This window comes from Cyrtonyx montezumae, unplaced genomic scaffold (genome assembly GCF_038088225.1).
Source record: "Cyrtonyx montezumae isolate F1298 unplaced genomic scaffold, pur_monq_1.0 scaffold_8, whole genome shotgun sequence".
Lineage (NCBI taxonomy): Eukaryota > Metazoa > Chordata > Aves > Galliformes > Odontophoridae > Cyrtonyx > Cyrtonyx montezumae.
In genome coordinates, this window is record NW_027072089.1 from 7,535,951 (window position 1) to 7,550,425 (window position 14,475).

The window sequence follows — 14,475 nt, forward strand, 5'->3', positions numbered from 1 at the left end:
TGGGATGGATGTCCCACTGTTACTGATTATGATTGTATGTGTTCCCAATTCATGCCAAGGCTCTCAGCCAGCCCACAGTCCTCCCATTACAGTGTGGTTTCCACCTAGAATAACTTCCAATCAATTACTATGTGGTGAAAGGTCTTACTTCACATATTCAGTTGGTGGTATCACAGAATAAGACCTGCATTCCTAGAGAACACACATTTACAGTATCTTAATTAATGACTTCTGAAAAGCTTTTTTTTTAAATTATTTATGTATGCTATATCATACTAGCAAGTTGTGTTGGTAGAGTATAACTGAAGATCTATATACAATTCATCTTTTTCACCTGCACAATGAACTGAACTTAATTTTTAACAACTGGTCAATGGCTGAGAAAGGAAAATAATATAGATAGTAGTTCTTTCACAAAACACAGTTGTCTGTAAGTTCATTTTGACCTTATCAGAACTTCCATAACAAGTGAGTGCTCTGAATTCAATACTTTATTTTCTTCTGCATGAGTCTGATGTCTGTTTTCATTTTATCATTTCTATCAATAACCCAAAATTGGTTTATCTGACTAATATGTACAAACAAATAATAATTAATACTGCTTCCATCCTGATGGAAGTTTCTTTATCCTTGCTCCCCTTTGTAATTTCCCACATTTTCTTCTCCTGATACCTGCTTGGTTTCAAACAGAGGATTTGCATCTGCCTTGTTTTGTACACTTCCTCGAGGCATGTCATTATTATTTTTGCAAAACTTCCTCTCCCATATCCTGTGTAAATCTAATTGATTTCATGTAATTTCCCTTTAAACTCAATCATAAGCCAAGATCTTTTTCCTCCTTTTTTTTTCTTTTTTCCCCTTATACAGTTTATCCAGACCTTGAATGCTAATAGGAGGTAATTCATTCAGACAAGACCTCTTAATGGGTTTCCAGAGTAAGAATCAAGAATTTAAACTGAAATCAGTAACAGTGTGTTTCCTATTTTTAACACAGTTTGGGTGTTATCATACATATTTTGGCTACAACAGTCAATTTTCATGTTATGAAATCTCAAACATTGAAAGCCTCACAAGCAACAGAGTTAAATAGGTAGATTTCAAGCCTAAGACAGATTAAGAAGTCAAATGATATTACATTCTTATATTTATTACCTACTTATTTAATCTTCCAAGATACAAGTGTGAACAGACAAATAAACGGGGAAGTATTTTAGAAAAGGATGTAAAGCTGTTTTCAAGCTCTCTTGCCAACATAAGTCCATATTATAAGATATCGATGATTCTTCTATTTGTAGGATATATAATACAACTACTACTAATAGTAATGATAATAGTAATGGTGCCATAGCTGCAACAATAATGGTACACTGATAATTTTTCAAGAACACTTTGGGTCGTTCTTTCTCCTATCTACAAATTCAACTGACCACTGAACTTTCACATTCTTAATGGATTAGCATTTCCTCTCCAAAACTTCTCCACGTGCAAAATAAAAACCACACTGAAAATGATTGAGCATTATATATACTGTAAATTAGTTTTGTATTAAGTTGAACTATGCCTTCGGCTTAAAAATCTCCTGTTATTTGTGATGTTTGATATGGAATTGCCCATCTGACTGTATTGCTTTGAACCATTTCTCATTATGAGGATAGTACTGAAAAAGACATGTGTATGTAATTATTTTAAGGAAAATATATTCTATTAGTTATGAAAAGCCAACTATGAAAAGTCTTTTAAAGCATGGTATAATATTAGGGATTCTCTGCGTATGTTCTATTCCTTGCATTTAAATAATATGTTCAATGTCCAAACATCTAGAGTCTTTATCAAATATTAAATGAAGATGCAAATAATCATTTTGGAATTTATACAGCGCCTTAGTAATGTTTTCTTCTATTACACAGAATACTACAGTTTCGTCTCTATAAAAAAAAATTCAAGGAGACTTTGAGGCCTTATGATGTAAAGGATGTGATAGAGCAATACTCAGCAGGGCATCTTGATATGCTTTCCAGAATAAAGTATCTTCAGGCAAGGTAAGAATCCTCTGGGGAGTGAGGAAAACGTAGAACTGTGCTGGCAAAGGTGTAGTTGGTCTGTATGTGTAAAAGGCCACCTAGAAGCTGTCTTTGCACAGCATAGCTGATCTATCAGAAAACCTCTTCCCCAAAAAGTAAAGGTGAGTGAGCAGTTAGCTGGGGTAGCTTCAGCTGAAGAGGGCACTGGTTCATATGTAGAACACAGTAATCAAAAATCCAGGGAATTTTTTTGACCATTGTCTCACTTGATTATAGTGAATTTTTCCCCTTCTCCCCTTTTTTCTGATGATCAACAAAAGCTATAGTTGCACTACACAGAGCTTTCCTTTGGGCTAATTTATCTGTTGAACTCTGCATAGTGGAACATCTAATACAAATTCAAAAAATGCATTAGTGCAAAAGGTTTTAAATACTGTCAAATGTAAATCGATATATATGAAAATATCTTTTTTGAGCTCAGAAGTTGAGGAGAGCTCATGATGTCAGAAATCTGTACCTGCAGTGTGGTCTACATGCCCTGTGCTGGAGGTCATTCTGATATGTTCATGCCTCTCTCACCTTGTATTTATGGCAGAGCTCTGTGGGGCAAAGATAGATCCCAGGTGGTCCCAGGCAAGAATCACAGCACAGACTCAGACCTGTGTTGTTCAGCTCAGCAGTATAAAGAAACACCAGTTGTGAAGGTCAAACTGTATGAGATTCCTCTCATAGTTAATGGAGAGCATGTCAGTGTAATTAATCATGTTTGTGACACAACTCATTCCTCCTCAAACCAGATTTGGTCAGATATTCCTTGCTCTCACCAAAACATTCGTCACTGAGTTGTCTAAATCTTCATTCACTATTTCCTGACAAAACTAGGTGAGTGAGTACTGCTGTGTCTAAGAATAGTTAGATGCCAAAGGAGTTTGATGGGGAACTGACTGATAGTCCAGCAGTACTTGAGTGCCTGGGAAGTACCAAGTTTGCTTTTTCAAGTTTTGCATTGACTTTGTAAGCACTGTTTTCAAAACTCCTTTTTGAGCCTTTGTTACTATGTGCTGCAGAGATGCATAGTAGTTTCTATCACGTGTTAGAATTTAGAGGTTGTCTTATGCATTTGCACTTTTCTTTTTTTCAGAGTAGATATGATTTTTACACCTGGACCTCCATCTACTCCCAAGCATAAGAAATCCCAAAAGGGAGGAGCTTTTTCTTACCCTTCACAACAGTCTCCCAGGTGAAATTATTAGTATTTTGCACAGACCAAAATGAGAACGTAAAGTTCACCCATACCAAAAAGCTTGTTTCATTCAGTTATAACAATGGTACATTAATGATACTAAGATATATTGCTACCAGGTAGATAAATGACTGGCTTTCCTAAGAACAATGTATAATGGATATTTAAATTTAGTGGCTTCTGAATCGTCTGGCTCAGCCTCTCTGTGTTTCGTAAATGTGATTTTATATGAAGTGTGAACATACAATTGCTGAGGTACTGAATTTTTAGCATTCAATGAGTGAGATCAGTTAACAAAAATTTTAAAATTGCCAACAGTTTTAATGTAAGCCAGTTATCAACCTGAAGTGGATGAAGTTTTATTAATTATTTATCCCCGTCAAAAGGCAAGCACAGAGTTTAAACCATTCTGCTTTTAAAACACCAATTAGAATGAGTAACTGAAAATGAATTGCAAGAACATGTTTTTGGGTTTGAAAATTACAATGTGCTATTGTATCGCTGCGATCCTGGTAGCAATAATTCTATAAAAAATGACACTTTTTTCTGTTGTTTTCATCTATCAATCTGTCACTAAGTACCCATAAAGAACCACAAAAAACTATCAACAATCTGTCCCTAAAGCTGTTACAGTTCCTCAGGACAAAAGTAATCTTACAGAAAATAAATTAACGTCTCTACATGGTTTATCCCACGCAGTAAAAAATCTGAAAATGTAGATATAAAGACAAAGCCCTACCTATGTGGAAGATGATAATTTGGGAAATAAAGTAGATTGCAGAATTTGTATGATCCCTGTTCACGGTAACCCAACCTGCAAAATCTGACATGTCTTAATTAGAGCTTTTGCTTTAAGATATTGTTCGCAGATATGAATTTCATCAGAAAAAGTGCACAGGAACTGAATATGAAACAAAAGTTTCGGGGAATATCTTTTCTAAATCATGTTCTCTACACTTTGCCATAGATTTTCGAAAGACATAGATTTATTTAAAGTTCATTTGGAACACTTTACATAAAAATTTATCATAACCATGACTATTCCAGAACTCACAGTATTATAAATTAAGGTTCCTAATTTAATCAGTGATCATCTTCTTTCCTCCTTATTCTATCTGATGTGTGAGCAGTAGGAAAATACACAGAACCACAGAATTGTAAGATTGGAAGGGACCTCTGGAGATCAGCTCCTGCCTACCTGGCTAAAGCAGGTTCCTTACAGTAGGTTGCAAAGGTCTCACTCTCAATACACTCTGAATAAAGCCTAGGGGCTTATAACATAGCAGAAAATTTATTCAGCAATCTATTTTAAATCTCCAGGGCAGAATGTCTCAGCTTTTCCATTCTTTCATCGTCTATTTGCTTTAATGAAATGGAGAAAAAAAAAAACACTCAAACATGAAACTCTTATTCAGTCTTTTAAACACGCTAATTGGAAAGAATTAGATTTCAAAATGTATCGCATCTGTAGCCCTGCAATCTATTACCTCAACATTTTTTCACAAATCTAGAATTATTCCACTAAATCTCAAACTAATTTCATATCCATTTTGAGCTTTTTTGTTTAGCCTTCGTTTTGCCTTGATCTCTGTCTTGATATTGAAAACAATATATTTTTAAACTCAAGATCAGGAGTCCATTCTTTAGAAATTCATTGAAATTGTGTACAGTGATCTGTTTATCCAATCTTTTCTTAAGTGGGACTCCAAGAAGCTGTATTAATATACTACCAAGATGACATTTAAGTTTTCTTATATAAAATACTCACTGTGATACAAAGGAAAATAGAATGCTAACAGAGATATTAATTCTTTATAGAAATGATCCATATGTAGCCAAAGCATCTACAGTAGATACTGAAGACCAAAGTATGATGGGCAAATTTGTTAAAGTTGAACGACAGGTATGTAATTTCACATCCATGATGGAGAATAAGTTGATAGGAATTCTGTGTGACTTATGCAAATTTGTACCATTGAAGATCCTTGAAGATACCTTTTGAGACCTGTTGAATGAATATAATAATGTATGGTAGCATACCATAACAATAATGCTTAGGTGGGACTTTTTCACTCCTTTAATCTCCAGTCTATCCATGGTGTTTTGGCATGAGTGCAGCCTTCTTTAGAAGAGTTTGGCACTTAACAGGATTGCTTCCTCATGTATTCTGATCCCTCTTTATGCATTCTAGTCGCTCATGTAATGACACTCTTATTTTTAAAATAATGAAGATGGAGCCAAGGGGATCTGACTCATGTCTATTCCTATCATGGAATGTAAATGTTCAGGTGCAACATGCTACCAAAGAGAAAGGAAATTAGTACTGATACATAACCCTCATGTTGTGGGACTGTTAAGAGTTAGTAGAATTTGTATGCAAAGGTAATTTCATCTGTCACATTTTGGTAATAGCTTTTTACTGTATGCTATCAAGACTTTGGTCATAATGCTGTAGAGAGTGGACTGCCAAATATGCAGCAATGCTAAAAAAAACATTTGACACAATTCATAGTGACTGATCTTAATTTGAGGCAATTAGGAGATGAACTGGCATTCACTGCAGTCCAGCTTCCAAGGGAAGTCATGATTATATGATATCTTATAGTTGCCTTCATGACCAATAAAGATGCCAGTGCAGTGGGGGGCAGTGCACCTATGGAAGCACTGACTGTTTCATTGAACAACTGACTTGAGATTATATGATAAAATTGGTATTTTTCAGGTAAATGACATGGGGAAGAAGTTGGATTTTCTTGTTGATATGCATATGCATCATATGGAACAGTTGCAAATACAAGTCGCTGAGATAAGTCCATTGAAAGAAACTGCTTCTCCCTCAAAGGAAAAGAGAGAAGAAAACAAGTATTCCGAATTAAAAACAATAATCTACAAATACACCGATCAGTGCTCTCATGAAACTCCTTACAACTTCCAGCAAGTTCCAGTCAACAAAGTCAGTCCTTATGGTTTCTCAGCACGTGGTCACATGACTCATTCACAACCTTTATCAACAGGTGGGCAAAACTCTGGCAAACTGCAAGCCACACCTTCCTCGACTTCATATGCAGAAAGGCCAACAGTTCTGCCTATATTTACATTAATGGACTCCCAGGTTAGCTACCATTCCCAAGGAGACCTGCAAAGCCCTTACTCAGATAAAGTATCTCCAAGGCAGAGAAGGAGCTTGACAAGAGACAGCGATACCCCATTGTCCCTTCTCTCTGTCAACCACGAGGAACTTGAGCGCTCCCCAAGTGGCTTCAGTATCTCTCAAGACAGAGATGATTTCCCATTTGGCCCCAATGGGGGATCTGCGTGGATGAGAGAGAAACGCTACCTAGCAGAGGGGGAAACAGACACAGACACCGACCCTTTTACACCAAGTGGCTCCATGCCTTTGTCTTCAACAGGGGATGGGATTTCAGATTCAATATGGACCCCGTCAAATAAGCCAGTTTAAAAGTGCGTGGGGGGTAGTCACTGGCTGACTTCTCCGTGTAATGTAAGCATACTTTGTATATCTCACTTATTCTGCACCCAAAGCTTACTAGTTCAAAACACCGATGGCTGCATAAGATGCATGTGATATTAGTGGTAGTCATTCTGCACCATTTCATACAATTTACTAATGCAGTTTTTTTCATGCTACCAAAACTAAGGAGCTTAGTTTTGAGCATGGTTTGCATGACTTTACCCTATATAAATGGTACAGCTGATTTCTTCTACGATACATATCTATCTGATATTCTTCAATACAGCCAACAATGGTGGATTGGTAACAGCCAAGATATGGTCCTTGCTACACTTTGTAAACAGAGCAGCAAAGGCAAAGTAGTTTCAGGAACACTATCCTTTTGTGAAAATAAAAATTCTGAATACATTTTCCTGTAAAAGTAAATAAATCTCTATCCAATCTAGCCAAAAGCATATGAGATTCAAAGCAGGGAAAAAGCTGTCAAAGTAAATGACCTTACTGAAACTGTTTTGTAAACTGAATGTTTCTCTTGTGACCTATTATACTACTACCTATGAAATATAATGGTAAATTGAAATTAGGGCTAGAATTAAAAAACCTACTGAGATCAGTTTTGGCTGTTTAATTACTGCATAAATTCCTCAGGCTACTTTGAAAATCACCTCTAGTGATTATAAAATTGCTGGAAATATGATTAGAAGCCTATTTTGTAGAAAAACTTTTGCTAAGTCCATTTGTTTCTTATGGAGCCAAGGTTTCTCTCTGTTCCAAAACAAAAAAACAAACAAACAAAAAAAGTTTTTAATTGCAGAGAAACTCAGGTTTATACTCTCCACTCTTTTACTGAGTTATGTGATGTTAAGTTCCATAACAAAAATGTTCTTCAGTTTCCCAGTGTGTTAATTTGGAGTTGTAGTTACATAAATAGAGGTTGTGAGGCTCAGTTCACCAATATTTGTGCTTTGAGCTTCTCAGATCTGCAGAGTAACACTTTTCTGTTCCCTGGGAGCTCCACAGTGCAGGAAGATGCCAGTGAATGGCTTACGGTTTATTTTTGAAATGGACAGCTCCAAATCCATGCATGGCAGTCATATCAGTGTACAAATAAATAAATACCAATATTTTGTCCTGTCCCTGAGCAACAGAGGTATAAGTTTACTCCTTAGGCTTCATCCAAACATTTTCTGTACAAATTGGAAATTGCATTGAGGGAGAGAGGGAAAACAATCCAACCCAGTGTGCACAGGGCAGAAATGAACCTGAGATCTCACCACCACAGTAGGAATGCAGTATCTATACTGCTAGTGAAATGCAGCCTATCCAAATATCCTATGCAGAATGTCAATCCAGTGTCCATGAAAGAGCATCCATTTGATGTCAATTTCTATTGCTATGCACTCTTTAGAGCAGGTGGAAAACTCTTTTGAACAGTCAGTGAGCACAGTGTACAAGAACCAAAGCATGCACCATCTTTATGATTAAATTAATTGCACCTTTAACTCGATTGTATACAATGACCAATTTTCTACTGACTTCAAAGTGAGCAGAGGGTGATTTGCTGTGATGTAAACATATCACAGACACCCACAGTCAATGGATGAAAATCACCCCATCATCCAAGGTGCAGCTTCTGCCATAGCTCCTGCCCACGTCCTATTACGAATGACTTCTGCCACTCCAGATATCTAATGGCTCTTCCATCATGGTTAGAGTACTGACCAACGAAAACATGAGGATATGACTAGAAAGGATGTTTGAAAGTGAGTTTTCTGTAGTGGCTGTACAACTAGGCACTGTTGGCACATGCAATTAGAGGACAAGAAAAAGGTGCCTTAAAGATATTCCCATGTATGTCTGTAACTGGGAATTGCACAGGCCTGGATGGAGTATACTTCAGTGGAGGATACCTTGTTGGGTTTTGCCCACTTTGTCAGCAAGTCTATGTTGATTCTTCAGTGTTGTTGACATTTCATGATAGTCATTCCATTTGGGGAACTTCTATTCTGTTCCAGATATAGGCATAGTCTTCATCTTCATTATTTAAGAGCTACCTAAAGTATTAGGATCTTCTTACTCTAATAATTCATCTGCTTCATGAGCTAAAATCATGATGCAGCCTTCTTGGTCAGATCTTTGGGGAGAAGAAATACTTGTAATTACTTGAGTAAATAGAGTCCACCAATTATAGCCTTTGAAGATTTATCTGAGTCCAATAACGTGGTACAATTTTAGTCATTATTTATTTGACAGAATAGCTGTTCATCTGAAAGGTAGTCTCTCTTTGTTGCAGTTTAATGGCTAAAATCAATGAGAATAAAACTAGCTGCAAAACTGAAATTCATTATATTCTGGCACGCTGTGAAAAATTATTTGACTATCAATGATTTTTGGAAACCCCTTTATTGTACCTACTGCAGATTTTTCAATACAGTAATATTTATCAGTGGTCCTCCTGTGATGAATGTAAAAGAATGAAAACTTATCTTAATATTGCTAGACTTCTTGTAAACTTAATGTTGCTTCACTTTCGTGTGTCTAGTGCTGGGTATTCCTGATTTCAGTGGAGATTGGCACCTCTTAAAATGTTCTCTAGATCTGAGCAATCAAAAATCAAGGCATCTCACAAGCAAGGGTAAATGAGATTTTTTTTGTGAATGTCTTTGCTATGCATTTATGCATAAATATGCAGTTACATAGTTCTCTGCCCAATTTCCCCTCCAATTCTTCAGTTCAGGTTTCTAATCTCGTTCATACAAGGTCATAAATATTACAAAGGTAATATTTTCTCAGTATTAAGTCTGCCTGGAAATGCATAAATCAATTCATTATAAAGGTATATTCATTTCAAGAGAGGATCCAAGCAAAGGCAGATGCTTGGATCAGTCTTGTCTGCATGCTGAAGTGCAGGCCTAAGGGAAGCTGGATTTGCACCACGCTGCATTCTGTACACATAACAGTTGAAACTGCCTTCAAGTTGGGTTGTAAGCACCAATTTACCATATGTAGGTTAAAAACACAGGGTCAGATACCTCTAGTTACATCATGAAATTTTTAATGACATGTTAAGTTGCCAGTTAAGGCCTTTCAGAAGGTGCTAGTGGCAAGCTCAGTAAGGCCCTGTGCACCAGACATCTCTGAATTCTCTAGAAGAGATGCATGGGGAGAGCCAAGAAGGGTCTGATGAGCTTATTATTATTATTATTATTTATCCAGTGCATTTATCTTCATTGGAGTCAGTCACTGGTCACTTCAGAAGGGTGTTACGCTCAGCAGCAGTGTTCTCCTGCATCATCTGGATTAAAACTTGGGTGAGCGCTCATTCTACTCTCAGTGTTGGCAACATAAATGTGTACAGATGTCACCAGCAAGGTGAAACATGGTGGTCATCTCAGATCTGGGATGTGCACCAAAGCTTCATCAAACTGCACTTCAATTTGAGTCCAGAGAGCGCAGTAATCGAGGAGCACCGTTTGTGTGTCTGCCATAGACACTGGGCACTGCATAATAAACTACCTGTGATGTTGGCCTTGGCAACATTTAAAAGGTCAGGGTCTGTATTTTTTAGTAGGTTTACCACAAAAAAGGAAGCATTCATGATGTCAGGTGAGAGTGGCTTCTGTGTTCATGTTGCTTTTCACATTAGGAATTAATGTAAACGAATTGCATTAAATACAGTTATTTAGTGGAATCAGCTCTTTGCTGACTCTGATTTCCTAAAAATAATCAAGGATCCATTTCAGACCTTGAAATGTTTTTCTTAATTGGGAAGTGTGGGATTTTCCTCTGCTCTCCTTGAAGTCACTGAGAAACCTTCTCAAACTGGGTCAGGATGAAGTCCTATTCTGCCTTTATTTATGAATTTCCTTGTGAAAACACTGAATGGGAAGCAGTTTTTTTAGCTATGCTTTTACACTGATTTTTCTGTCACTATAAATAAAGCTCATCTGTGAGTTTTTGAAGTAGTATGTATGTTTATACTGAGTACCTCTCTTTGCTGCAGTATCATCAATCGATCTTCAATCTAGATTCAAACCAAGAACATTTAATTATTGCAGAAATGAACGCCTATTCTAGGTACACAGTTGTAGAAAATGTGTTTTGTGCTCCATTTAGGAAGTTAATCCTTTCATAAAATATCTAGTCAGGTAACGGCTGCTGTTCTTGCCTTGGCTTCTCCCTGCACTGGATTAATTGGTTTGGCTCCTGTCAAGATATATAGGAATTTAGCAAATGGAGAGATTGATAGGATCTATCCCTGAACTGACTTCGGATATATTTGTTCTATTCTTACATCTAACTTTGCTGCATTGTTATGGTTCAGAGTGGAAACAGTTTTGTATTTTTCTGCTTCAAATTGTGGCCCAGCAAGGGAGTAACCTAATTCCCACTGAACCATGCATACTGGGGCTGCTAACTCATGGCCTTCAGGCAAGCATCATGATCCAATCAGTCTGCAGGATCGGAGCCTAAAGTGATCAGAAAATGCAGAATAGGGTGCAAATTCAGCCCTACTGGGGGCCATGGCATTTCAGGAACTGGATCTGTCCTGCTCAGTGCAAAACATGTAAGAAAGAGCCAGATCTTAATTCCTTGCACCCCACAGCTCCCTCCGTTAAGCTTTAGGTACAATCCTAAATGTTCTGCAGCACCTCACGAATTTGGAATGGTATCACTTTTTGAGCAACTGCACTGAATGTGGGCGTTGCCTTTCGAAGACCATTTTCAGAGGTTCAGAGGAAAAAGGGGCCATTTTCGAGTGTCTGCAGCTGGGCACTATTAAAACCCTGGATATCACTATTGCTTCTGACTATTTAGGCTGTAGGATATGATCCTTCCCAATTCAGCTTTTAGCAGCTTCTGTCTGAAGTGAAGCAAAATACTGGAAGCAGCATCCTATCTCGTACATTCTGAGAATATGCTGAGACTGAAGGTTACATAGCCAACTGCATTTTGTTTTCTAGTTATGGCATCTTATTATTACTAGTATTTGTGCCTTGCTCACTGAAATTTTCTCCATGCTACAAAGATGCTTTTCAGATTCTGGCTGACAAGGGAACACAACTTTTATACAAGTGGCCTTTAGTGCTCTTTATAATATTATTTATTGTAATTTTTAAACTGTATGTGTAATTTATATTCTGGCACTGTCCAATATTTGAACAACTTTAATATGTTTATTTCAATATATTATGCAAACAGTACTTCTTAACTGATTTTTTATGTTCCGTCTTTAAAAACTGCACCACTTATTAATAAATAGAAATTTCAATTACGATGTGGATATATATATATATTTCTTTTCATTTAAAACACACATTCGGTGAGAGCTATGTCAAATGTTCACTAAGATAAGACTAGCATAAGATCTTCCATGCACGACTGCATGGAAAAACTAAAAATATGTTTGATTATGTTTCTACACTTAGTCCTGTTATAACACAATGCATGGTCACATTATTTGTGACTTCTTTGATTTATTACTGATTTGTTATTGATTTCATATGCCCTGAACAACACAGAGCACTTGAAACAACATGAAACAGCAAAGAGTTTGGGGTTGTTCAGCCTGGAGAAGAGAAGGCTCCGGGGAGACCTGATAGTAGCCTTTCAGTATCTAAAGGAGGCTCTAAGAAGTAAGGGGACAGATGTTTTAGCAGGATTTGTTGTGATGGGAAAAGGGGAAATGGTTTCAAACTAAAAGAGGAGAGATTGCCATTGGATACAAACAAACAAACAAACAAAAAAACAAACAACAAACTTTTTTTTTATGATAAGAGTGGTGAACCACTGGAACAGGTTACCCAGATAGGTGGTAGATGTCCCTGGGTGGGACTCTGAGCAACTTGATGTAGCTGTGTATGTTCCTGTTCACCGAAGGGGAATTAAACCAGATGACCTTTGAAGATCCCTTCCAACTCAAACTATTCTATCATTCTGTGAACATAACCTCTTGCCAAAAATATGACTGGACTGATTGGGATAATTTTAATTTTCTTCAGCATCATGTTTTTCACCAAGTTCGGCTTAAAAATTGAAATGCAACCTAAGAATATTTCTTTATTTTTAGAGGTATGTAAAATATATATTCAGCATTTAATTCTGTTTCTTGTCTGACTTCTACATTCCTGTAAAATGGGAAAAACTCAAAAAATCCTGAAGTATCACAACATCCAATAATTGCTGTTTTATTTGGCTCTTTTGTTTTGTTTGTTTTTAAAAATATATTAATTTAAATAGGATCAGTGACAGGATTTTATGGACAAGTTCTAACAAATTTTCTGAAGATTGACAGCAATTTTTCTAAAATGAACCTACTAGAGGTGCTGTGAATGTCTTCAGTTATTCACAGTGAAAAAGTACAGCATTAGCCTTTTCTTACTCTGTGGAAATAAGGCAAATACATGAAAATCTTATTCCATGGAAATAAGTCAAATACAAAGGTACTTCAAGGGTATTCACATCACTTTATAGCCAGTACTGCCATGTATTGACATTACTTAGCAATGAAGGATTCAGTTTGAACTGAATGCAGGAGAATTTTTCTGCCAAACAAAGCAGCAACAGCAGTGACATTTAAATGGGTATTTCACTGACCTAAAAGGAGAACCACCCATCTTTTATTCACCTGAAAAAATACACTGCATTAAAATTTCCCCTTGGCAGCCACCCAAATGCACAAGCTTGCCAAATCTCTGGATTTTGTTTTGACCTTAGTAATGTTTTTCTAAAAAATGAATTCTTAAATGGGAACAAGATAGGATATCCATCTTCTGACAGAGCCCTGTTAATATCCAGGGAGCTTTCTACTTTTGCAGCAGGCTCTGATTAGATATACACTGGAATGCTGTGATTATGTATGATTTGTCCTATGGCTTGGCAGAGTGAGGCCAAGACTTCTTAATGATTTAGTAAGAGTAAGTACTGATGAACCAGTTAAAGGTCAACCAGGGGATTGGGCCCAGTCAACATGAGCTCACAAATGGTAGGTCCTGTCTGACAAACATGATTTTATTCTATGACAAGGTGACCCGCTTAGTGGATGAAAGTAAGGCTGTTGATGTGGTCTACCTGTACTTCAGTAAAGCCTTTGACACTGTCCCCCACGACATCCTCATGGAGAAGCTGACTGCCCATTGTTTGGATGAGCATATGCTCCTCTGGGTGAAACACTGGCTGGATGGCTGGCTTTAAAGAGTTGGGGTCAATGGAGTTAAATCCGGTTGGCTTCTGGACACAAGCAGTGTCCTTCAGGGCTCACTACTGGGGCCGCTTCTATTTAACATCGTTATTAACAATCTTGATGAGAGGATTGAGTGCACAAGACCTGGGCATTAGTGAGGCCTCGCCTTGAGTACTGTGTTCAATTTTGGGTACCTCAATACAGAAAGGACACTGAGGTGCTGGAGCAGGTCCAAAGAAGGTCAAGAAGCCTTGTGAAGGGCTTCAAGAATATGCCCAGTGCAGAGAGACTGAAGGAACTGGGGCTGTTTAGCCTGGGGAAAAGGAGGCTGAGGGGAGACGTTGTTGCTCTCTTCCAATATCTGAAAGGTGTTTACAGCGAGAGTGGGATTGGTCTCTTCTCACTGGTGACAGGACAAGGGGAAATGGGCTTAAGTTGCACAAAGAGAAGTTTAGGTTAGAAAGCAGGAAGCACTTCTTTACAGAAAGGGCTGTTAAGTGCTGGAATAAGTTCCCCAGGGAGGTGGTTAAGTCAACATCCCTGGATGTGTTTAAAA

General features: G+C 37.4%; 1 protein-coding gene across 1 annotated transcript in view; it reads left to right on the forward strand.

The window, feature by feature from the left end:
• Window positions 1-6,724, forward strand: part of KCNQ3 (potassium voltage-gated channel subfamily Q member 3) — a 190,430-nt gene extending 183,706 nt beyond the window's left edge. Inside the window, exons 12-15 of the mRNA XM_065753581.1 lie at window positions 1,908-2,039; window positions 3,163-3,261; window positions 5,083-5,167; window positions 5,987-6,724. Of these exons, the coding sequence (XP_065609653.1) occupies window positions 1,908-2,039; window positions 3,163-3,261; window positions 5,083-5,167; window positions 5,987-6,724 (1,054 nt within the window). The remainder of the gene's footprint in view (window positions 1-1,907; window positions 2,040-3,162; window positions 3,262-5,082; window positions 5,168-5,986) is intronic.
• The last annotated feature ends 7,751 nt before the right edge of the window (window positions 6,725-14,475 follow it).